Raw genomic sequence first — 10707 nt, forward strand, 5'->3', positions numbered from 1 at the left:
TAGAACTCGTCATGCTCTGTACAGCGTCTAGATTAGGATTTCTGCTTATAATCCTAATGAAAATCGGTGTTGGAAATGACTTTCTTAATCAGCTAATACAGCAGCCTGTGCCAGCTTCTTTAGTTTGCCCAACAGCTCATGTTATCTCACACACCTAGTTTGTTTACAGCTTTCCAAATGTAATTGAGACCACACCAATTGGCTGGTAGTAACTGACATGGCCTTGAAAGGCGAAATCATCTCATGTTATGAACCGCTCAGTAAAACTGGGCTCAGATCTCTGCAGGGAGCTGCTAATCATTACTGGGGTTTGATTTTTTCCCAAACTTCGATCCTAACTTTCACAGGGTTCGGAAAGCAACTGAAAGAATGACCTACTTTGAAAACTGCAGGCTGTTCTGCTCTCTAGAATTGGCATGCACTAAAAAAATGATTTCAAATGTCTTCCATTTTCTCTAGCACACTACAAAGTACACGGAAGTACAGAGGTCAGCCATTTGCTTGAGTCGGAGTCATTAGAGTTGTTTTTCAGAGTGTGGCTTGATGCATTTCAGTAGTCAAAATAATATTTTTCAGTGCAAGTATTGAAGTATAGACGAAATGCCCTTGAAGTTTCTTTTTTTTCTCTCTCCATGCACAGACATTCACATTGCGGCAGTCTTTTTAAATACATAAAAACTGATAACAAACCATTCTCTAATTTGGTTAGAATTAGTAACTAATTAGTTTTAATTCCACTGAAAAAGCGAAAAACTAATGTTCACCTCACTCAGGGATTCAAAATGCAGTCTGTCCAGCTTTATGTCAGAATCCCAGTGCATACAGTGCCACAAAAAGTGTGTTTATCTCTTAAGTGGTGGGATGAGAACCATCCCTTCCATTGTGCTGGCCTGTCTCTGCATTTCCACTCTCATATTTTGCCTCAATCGTTCCAGCTGCCACTGCAGTACAGCCTCCCTCTCCCTCAGCTCATTCAGAGCCGTCGATGCCTGGAGCTTCCCAGCTGTCACTGCCAGGCCAGGTTCTCTGGTGTGGAAACTGTGAGGTGGCTTTGTGGGCTGTGGATCCTGGATACATGGCAAAAAGCCTCTTGATGTGATTGCGGAGGTGTTAGTAAGACGTAGACCCTCTAAATAGCCTGAAACCTTCTTCTCCATCTCCATTCTCTGACTTTCAGAGAGCCGAGAAGCCCCTTGACGTCCCCCCTAATGAGAATGAGAGCTTGCTAAGACTAGTGATTTCAACAGACTGGAATACTGATCAAACATCAAATGGATACTAATATCAAAACGAAAGGCACTGCGGTAACCCGGATGAACAAGTACGTGGGAGTAGAAATGTCAGTGTATATCTCTTGCATCACTAGGAATGTGTTTAGAATTGATGTGAAGAAATTTCATTCTCCGAAACTATGGCAGGCGGTCATGTATCGTAACCGGTTAGATCTACCACATCACAAAGACCACCTAATTATCCACCGGACCAACCATATTGAATTTTCATACAATGAAGTGTAATTTATTCAGGCAATAAAAGAATGCAATGATACACTGCGGTAACCCGGATGAACAATACGTGGGAGTAGAAATGTCAGTGTATATCTCTTGCATCACTAGGAATGTGTTTAGAATTGATGTGAAGAAATTTCATTCTCCGAAACTATGGCAGGCGGTCATGTATCGTAACCGGTTAGATCTACCACATCACAAAGACCACCTAATTATCCACCGGACAAACCATATTGAATTTTCATACAATGAAGTGTAATTTATTCAGGCAATAAAAGAATGCAATGATAAGATGACCTAGATTTTAATCATTCTTTTAGCACTATCCTCCCTCATTATAAGAGATATTAAAACACCTCTCGAATCTGCTGGAAGAACCTTTGAACAGGTAATAAAACATGATGAGGAAAGTTCCACATGCACAGAACAAATGGGGAATTGGTGCCTTTGGAAACCCAAAGAAAAGGAATACTAATAATGATGATTATTATTAAAGGGATAGTTCACCCAAAAATGAAAATTCTGTCAGCAATTACTCACCCTCATGTCGTTCCAAACCCGTAAGACCCATTCATCTTCGGAACACAAATTAAGATATTTTTTATGAAATCTGAGAGTTTTCTGACCCTCCATAGACAGCAAGGGAACTGCCACGTTCAAGGCCCAGAAAGGTACCAAGAACATCGACAAAATAGTCCATGTGACATCAGTGGTTCAACCGTAATTTTATGAAGTGACGAGAATGCTTTTTGCAAAAAACAAACAAAAATAACTTTGTGTTCCAAAGATGAACAAAGGTCTTATGGGTTCGGAATGCCACAAGGGTAAGTAATGAGAGAATTTTCATTTTTGGGTGAACTATCCCTTTAATTTAATTATGGTCATTAAGGTATTTAGGTAATTTATTTAATACCTCTTATTATTAATAAAAATATATACTTATTATTATTATTATTAATTACCACAATAATAGTAATATGAGCATACAAAATGAGCATATAAAAATGTATAATAATAAATACTTTTTAAATAATAATTAATATTTTCTTTGCCCATGTACTGTGTAAAATAAAAGTACTTCAAAATCGAAACTGGAAGGTAACAAGAAATAAAGGATGATGTGATGAACATATCAATGTGGTAGGACTGAGTTTATAGAAATCTTAAAACTTAAGACACCATCTCAGGCACCAAAACTGACAGCGCTTGAATTTCAAAACTTTATAAACTTCAAGCAGTGCAATCCTGACCTTATTATAAGCTGAAGCCCTCCCGTCGGCACTTATGCGGTGTATCTCACCTGCTGGCCGGTCATTACCTGTGAGGTGGGTGTGAGAGTGGATTGCTCTATTCTTCTAGCTCTCAGTTCTGTCTGCAGCCTTAGCAACATCTTGTCAAGTTGTCTGACTGCTCTCCTGGTCTCATCGCCGTGGGGACACCTCACCTTGACAGCCCGCTCCTCTGGTGGCCAATCGACAGGCTCCTCCTCAGACGCATCGGTGAGGGAGCTGTCGATCACGCTGTCCTGCACAGAGACAAAGGCATAAGTGCAACAGGTCTGTCAGGAACCCCTTCTCAGACAATTGAGATGCACTGTGCTCAAGACATGCCAAATCAGCTAGATCTGCTAAAAGAATTATACAGTCTTTGGATTCATTTACTAAAGAGCTATAAGAAGACTTTGCTTGCTGCTGGTTCTCATTTACAATCAGAACATGCATACTGTGTAGTTTGTTTTTGTCAGGTTTCTCTTTAATGTGCAATCAATCACAACTTGCTTTTTATTTTTTTCTGAGAAAAATTAGTGGTGCTTAGCTATGCAAAAAACAGAAACACCTGCACTATATTTTGTTTTTGTTTTGAAACAAACTAAACTGAAGTGCAACAGTGCCAAGCCAGTTTTTACTGAAAATCCCATAGGGATTTAAAAAAGACTTAATTAAAACATTATAGGTCATGAACCAAACCAACATTACAAACTTTGATGTAAAGCAAAAAAGTACAAAACAAAAAGACAAAGATACAATACTGTGTAAATAAAGATACAATACAATGCCATGAAGATATGTGAATGTCATAAATCACATTAAAAACAACAGAGAAACATAGAACCATTGATTTAAAGTTGCTTATGTTGCATATAGAAACAATCCATTTCAATTTTATTGCAAAATGTGCATATGAATACAAACATTCAATTTGAGACTGTAGGGACACTGACTATATTATGTAATTTGCAGTGCTTCATGGGAGCGGGTGGTCACTGAAGGTTTTTTTTTTAAAGCACAATTTGCTCACAGTGTTTCTCTGATTGGTCGAGATTTCTTTGCAGAATCATGGGGAAAAATCATTAAAACTCAATTCCTCTACAGAGAAAATAATTGGGATTTCTACCAGCAGAACCAACTGAGTCATTGTTTTGTTCACTTTCACAAAGTGACATTTCAAAAAGGACCAAAATGTATTCATAAAAGTGACATATGAGCAAACTGTCTACTCCCTCATCTTAACGTTTCTGTGTGAGGTATGTCGTTGTATGATGAAACAAGTCCCAGATTGTGATTGTTGTGTTCATATAAGCAAGACCAAACTAATTGGAAAAATACAATTTGAGGGTTTCACACATGTCTGAACAAGTGATAAAATTTCTTAAGAATAATATTCAGCATAAAAGCCCTTTCACACCAAGAATAATATCTATAATGTATTTGAACATTTATTAAAACTTTATAGTTATAGTTATCATAAAAGTTATCCTCTTCGGTGTGGCCTCAAGGAGTTTAGAATAAACTAATAACTCTACATATGAGCAATAATAATGATTGTTTTCTTGTTTAAACAGTTGTGCTACAAAATGTTCAAAATAACTCTGTAAAAGTGTTTTGGGTAGATGATCCAGTTCGCTCAAAGTCAGACTTTGTGCGAACACTCGCAAAGAAAATCAATTCTTTAAGAACCTGTGCTAATCAACAGCGGCTCAACCAATAGCTGAAGCTTAAGAGCCACTTCCATCACTCTTGTGTGGACAGTGACAAAACAATCCTGCCCAAATAGCACTCCATCCACAAAATGTTTGGCTTTCATCAAGGACTATAGATTTTCCATTGATGCGGTGGGCATGCTATTTGATTTCCATTCCCCTTCTTCCTGTTCTTTGGACCGGGGAACTTTTGTCTGCGTTTCAAAAGTCTAGATTGAATTTCTCACTAAAAGGCTCCAAAAATTGAATTAACAGGGTTTAAAGTATTTCCACAACTCAATTTGATAGAGCTTTTTGTAATTCTTTGAAACCTCACAATGCGCTTTATTCTGATGCGTCTTATATCGACTTATATCGAGGCTCAACATAAAAGAACCGTAAGAAAAAGTAATCATTTCAATAGTATGATGTGCTGGAAGAGGGAGAACAAAAAGCCCTCCTCCATTTGTCCAACTCAAAGACACCCATGAGCTCACCGCTCTAACTGAATAGCAGTTAAAACATCCCTTTTTACTTCAAAATGCACACTGCGAGTGAAAAATGAAACCCCTGCCAAGTGCTCAGGACCCACTTCTGCTAGTCGGGGACTTCTTTACAACTTCATTTCAAATTGGAGAGGTGCCAGTATGAGTGAGGGCTCTTGTCTGCCAGATTCAGAGTCCTGGAGCGCCAGTGCATCACTGTGAGTGACAACTCAAAGCTGGGCAAGGTTACTGAGGGCAGACCGGCAGTCTGGCTCTCAAACAACAGTAGGGTAATATACATATTAAATTAAGCGTCATTGGTAACTTTTCAAAGTAAACTAATTCGGTCATGCTGAAAATCTCACACATCTGTTTGGATGAACCGGCCATGCATAAATACCTGGGGCTGAACAGCGATGTGACAGCGTGAACAAACAGAATATTTGAGGAGCGTGAGTCTGAATCTCAAATTCATTCCTGTGTGGAACACAGCAGACATACCATCCAGCACCAGAATAAAGGTTCGTGGAGTTTCCAATCCAGATACGCCTCCAGAATTCTATTCAATGCTTGTATCCGCTCCAGCTCCTGCAATAAAAAGTAACAAAAAAATCCTGATTACACGCGAAGAAGCTCTGTTGTTTTTAAAACAATAAAACCCCCAGTGGCCCTGCAGTGCAAGTACAGTTTTGTGCATGCTTGGCAGCCGCTGTGATCAGTACTCATGGGCAATTTTTTCCCTGTAGGAGCTCAGCTAATACCTCACATCTCTGCGGTTAGACAGAAGCGCTCCAGGGACTTAGGCTGATAACTCTTCTCAGCACCCCACATAGGCTGAAGGGCAATGGGGAGGGAGAGAGATCCCCGAGCTGCCCAACGTAACTTACACGGCTTGAGAAGAGAGATCTATTAGCCTGTGTCTGAACACATTCCACACTGTATACTTCACATAGTCAAGTCTGACAGGCCAAGGACTGGAGAAAGCTGGAGAATACCTGGAGAAAGCCATTAGTTAAGAAGCAGGACACCCCTGATGTATGTGATTTAAAATCGGCAATCTTCTCTCGTGGGCGCTCGGCTCTGCTGCCGTGTTGTTTTGAGCCAATTACCTGAGCCATACATGACTAATTACTGTGAAGTTACAGAAAAAAATGATGTCATGACCCCAAACCCATCACTAGCGACTACAATGAGCCCTACAAAAAGAACTGGACATTGGTTATGTATCTAATATAATATAGTGAAGTCATTAAGTTGCCAAATGATGTGTTAGTTGGCCAATTTCGTGCCCGCTCCATCACTATTCATGAGCGTGGGAATAAAATGGCATGAGCTTTAATCAACTACACAAACAAGTTCTTATAACCATCCATTCCCATTAATCAATTAAAATGCTGATTCAACATGTCGCCTGCGTAATCACTTTTTGTTAAATGAGTTTCATTTAAATATATATATATATATATATATATATATATATTATTATTACACATATAATTATAAACTTGCCATTTAACAATTTTAATTTATAACTATACACTACCATTCAAAGGTTTGGGGTTGATAAGACTGCATTTATTTGCACAAAACATGGCAAAACCAATAATATAGTGAAATGTTATTACATTTTAAAATACCTGGTTTCTAGTTTAATATTTTAAATATTAATCTTTTAAAATACAAAATTTTCAGCAGCCATCTCCCCCTTTACAGTGTAGTGATTTGGTGCTCAAGAAACATTTATTGTTATTAATGTCAAAAACATTATTGTTCAATTTTTTTTATTTCTTAGATGAATATAAAGTTTAAAAAGAACAGCATTTATTTGAAATAGAAATTTATTTGAATTATAAATGTTATAAATATATTGTCATTTTAGATCAATTTAATGCATCCTTGCTGTGTTTATGTAGCAAATAACTGGAAAACATACCATGACTGGGTTTACTAGATTAGAAGTAGGTTTTTACTGTATTTTACATCTTGAACTAAACATTTTCAATGTACTGACCACAATGACTGTTCAAAATAATTTCTTTGTTAGGAAAAAATAATACAGGACCTAAAAAGCACTCATAATCTCTCATGAAAGTGAATCTTTCATCCACTTTCTCTATATACCACTTGTTCTTTTCACACTTTTTTTATACACTAAACAACCTACCTGACAAAAACAGCCCCGTCGTTAGATGTCAGGAGGGAGACTTTTTTCCCACAGATAAAATACTATTACAAAGCCTCTAAAGAGCAAGGGAAAGAGGAAGGGAACAGGAGAGCGTGGGCCTTTTGACTTTAAAGATCAAGATCCACACTCTTCAAACAAGCAGGATTTCCCACCTTGTCAATCTGTCACACCAAAGTACGGGGAGGCAGGTACATAAGAGGTGGATGCTTCATTACAAGCTTCTCCAGAATAAGCCAGGGGATGAAAAACACATCGACAGCTGCGTGCAATCATTCGCCGATTGAAATGAGCTTGTTACCTAGCTTACGGCAGTTATTATCGAGCGCTGATCACCATATGCTCTGATGACGGATAGAAGCACTTACCATACACCAAAGGAATACAAATGCAACAAGAAATCTCTGGAGAGAATCTAAATGAGTAAAGGCGTCACTTGTCATGTAATAACAATGATCAGGGGCTGAACTCATAACGCTTGCCCAGTTTTTAATGCAGAAATCCTGAGACCTACATGATCTCATGCCAATAAATCATTAAAATGTTCAAGCATTTTCATGTCACCTTGTCAAGAGCAGTTGATGTCGTGTTGCTGTGATGGGAACCAGTGGCATGAGGCTGACAGACAGCAGAGGGGCTGATATGGGAGATAACCTAGAGAAAGAAAACACAGGATATTACTACATTTCTGCATTTACATCGGAATCTGCTGTTTTCATCATTATTTTAGATTATATTTTTAGTGACTTGCCCTATGGGTGAATTTGGACCTCTCCTCCTGGGCTGAGAGTAAGCTCTTCCACTGGAGCCTCAGTTTCCCATATTGCCACTGCAGTGCCTGTAGTACATGGTCCTTCTTCATTGTGGTATCTGCTCCTGGTCCATGTGCCACTACGTCAAGCTGTCCTGGTGTTGGACCCTGGGCGATCTTGTATGTTCACAAATGTGACATAAAAAATCATTACAGTAGCCATCAAGCATCATTCTATTAATATTGAAACAACATCTGGAAATAGTACAAACCCTACAATACAAAAGTAAAGATAAAGGAATCCTTCAGTAGATTAAGGTTTTATGATTTAACCCCAGGGGAGGCATGAACCCCAAGCTGGTTCCAGGGGAGATTTTGATTTTGCTTTGTTAAACCCATAAAACAGGAATTGCTACTTACGGCTGTTGCCTTGAACAAATAATAATGTTTTGATCTTTTTTGTAATTAACAGCTTAACACATGATTAATTTAACTATTTAGGGAAAAAATATGTTAAGTGATTGTTTGGATGGCAATCATAGCAGTATATTAAATTACCTTTCAAAAGTTTGGGGTCATAAAAATGTTTTATTGTTTTTGAAAGAATTTTTTTATGCTCACCAAGGCTACATTTATTTGATCAACAATACAGAAAAACTTACTTTGTAAAATAATATTATAATTGAATTTTTGTTTTCTATTTTAATATGTAGGCTAATTTATTCCTGTAATGGCAAAGCTGAATTTTCAACAGTGTCAAATGATCTTTCAGAAATCATTCTAATATACTGAACTAGTGTTCGAGAAACATTGATGCATTTTTTCAGGTTTCCCTGATGAAAATACAGTTCAAAAGAGGAGCATTTATTTGAAATGTCTTTGTCAATTTTGATCAATTTAATGCATCCTTTCTACATGAACGATGCAATACTCTGTCCTATTAAAAATATATAAATGCGCGTATTAAATAACAGATTCTGTATTATTCAACCTACTTCAGAGTTTGCTTCTTTTTGTTATAATGGGGCCAGTAAGGATTTTATTAATGCTAATGATACATATATCAATATTATTAGAGTTAATAAAATCCTTATTAACATTAATGATACTAATATATACTAACAAAAACTAGAACTAGAAGGGACACATTTCTTTAATGATAGGTTATGACGGCACATAAGACAAATTATATATATATATATACACATAAAATACATAAGATGAATAGAAGAGATGTGAAACCAGAAACTAAACACAATGATTGCCAGGGTGTTGCTATGTTATTGCTGTGGTGTTCTGTGTCGATTATAGCGTACTTGCTCCAAACAAAAGAGCCCACCTTTAAGTCTCTGATATTCTGGTTCCTAGATATGACTTGGGTCAATCCTTTAAAGTAAGCCTATGGGTATTTTTTTCACTCTTTTATCATCAACCAGGCACAAATTCTAAGTTAGAATGCTTCAAATCATAATAGCACACTTCTCCTCAACACAAAGCACTTGGGATATTACTCATGACTGTAGAACAAACAGCGTAGGATGAGTTACATGCTGATTTAATGTATATTATAATTATTATTCTTAGGTATGAGTAACAGTGATGCTTGTCTTAGCAAGCACCACTACTGAAACAGATGAAACCGACACTTCGAAAGCCTCCATTAGACTAAAGTTGAAGGATTTAACCAATTAGACTTTCAAAAAGAGTGAAACAGCGTTAAAATTGATCCTAAAAGCAAACAGGATTTTATTTATTGTTTAATTCCTGATTGCTTTTTATTAGAAAGTCAATTAGATTAGTCAGCCAAGAGCAAATGGAACAACAAGTTAACCATTTAGTATCTTGTGTAATGTTCTTGAGAGGATGCTGATAGGATTTTTTTATTATTTTTAATAAGAATAAGTAGTAGAAATTCAACGTTCTGACCATGTGCACAAATTGTGCATAAAATAAAGTTATCCTGCTCTCTGCTGGCCTTACACAGAATAACACTTGACATCAATAGAGGAAAGCAAGTGATCAAATTAATAATCTGTTCCTTGCTTGGATAACCAAAACTCAATGTCTCACCGTTGGTGCAGATGAGAGAGTATCTAATTGATGAACCTTCTCAGCCAGCAGGTAGTCCAGTAGATTCCCTGATGACAGCACCCAGCCGAATGCCAAGAGCAGATCTCCGCTCCCCACCTCTTCCATGTGACTGGGGGGCCGGGACCCCACCACCCAAGGGGCCCCATAGCCACAGTGACACAGAGCACTCCTCACAAACAGCAGCTGCACATCTGCAAGCACAGCACTGTGGGTTATACAAACGATAACGCATTACACATGGACTGCAGTTATATGCAATGATCAATTTACCAAAATCTTGGTCTTTAGAGTCGCGGCACGCACAATCCAGAGCAAAAGCTCTCTGCAGAAGCCTACTTAACAAACTCCACATGTCCACTGCCTGAAAGCAAAACAAATATTGAGCACACAAAGTAGAAATAATCTAGTTAATGATGACTTATCTATCAAATTAGAGAGGGAGAGAGGGAGGGAGAAGTGGTACCATGAGAGTACTAAGGTAACGTTACAATGATCATCTTACCGCATCTTTTCTGTTGAATTTAGCTCTCCTGAATGCCTCAGCTGTCGGAATTGACTCGACGCTTAATGCAGATAGCAACTTACAGAGAGAAGTAATAACTTCTTTCACTTTAACACTCTTTTCGCGCGACATTTTACAAGTAAGTTAGTATGTTTACACCGGCAATGGTCGTTAGGTAACACACACTTCCTAGTTGAGTGTCATTCACGCCGTTTTGATTAGTTGTTGT

At 37.8% G+C, this 10707-nt stretch overlaps 1 protein-coding gene across 2 annotated transcripts; it reads right to left on the reverse strand.

Annotated features, from left to right (window-relative positions):
• Positions 1–627: 627 nt before the first annotated feature.
• Positions 628–10707, reverse strand: LOC107592785 (uncharacterized protein C14orf80 homolog). Of its 2 annotated transcripts, none has more exons than XM_016282352.1 (8): positions 10479–10707; positions 10247–10337; positions 9992–10167; positions 7886–8062; positions 7699–7788; positions 5454–5540; positions 2827–3033; positions 628–1205 (listed from the first exon to the last, which is right to left on the reverse strand). In XM_016282352.1, the coding sequence occupies exons 1-8, from the start codon at positions 10608–10610 to the stop codon at positions 843–845; spliced, it is 1323 nt and encodes a 440-aa protein (XP_016137838.1). In that variant the 5' UTR covers positions 10611–10707; the 3' UTR covers positions 628–842. The 2 variants fall into 2 exon arrangements, with proteins under 2 accessions (XP_016137838.1, XP_016137837.1); XM_016282351.1 differs by having other exon boundaries at positions 9956–10167.

Source organism: Sinocyclocheilus grahami, unplaced genomic scaffold (genome assembly GCF_001515645.1).
Source record: "Sinocyclocheilus grahami isolate Dianchi unplaced genomic scaffold, SAMN03320097.WGS_v1.1 scaffold158.1, whole genome shotgun sequence".
In the NCBI taxonomy this organism is placed as follows: domain Eukaryota; kingdom Metazoa; phylum Chordata; class Actinopteri; order Cypriniformes; family Cyprinidae; genus Sinocyclocheilus; species Sinocyclocheilus grahami.

Coding starts and splice junctions, on each gene's coding strand:
- LOC107592785 (XM_016282351.1), bottom strand. CDS start 10,610: ATGTCGCGCGAAAAGAGTGTTAAAGTGAAAGAAGTTATTACTTCTCTC. Junction 7,789..7,885: donor GGTCCAAATTCACCCATAGG/GCAAGTCACTAA, acceptor TTCTTTCTCTAG/GTTATCTCCCATATCAGCCC. Junction 3,034..5,453: donor CTTTATTCTGGTGCTGGATG/GTATGTCTGCTG, acceptor GTCTCTGTGCAG/GACAGCGTGATCGACAGCTC.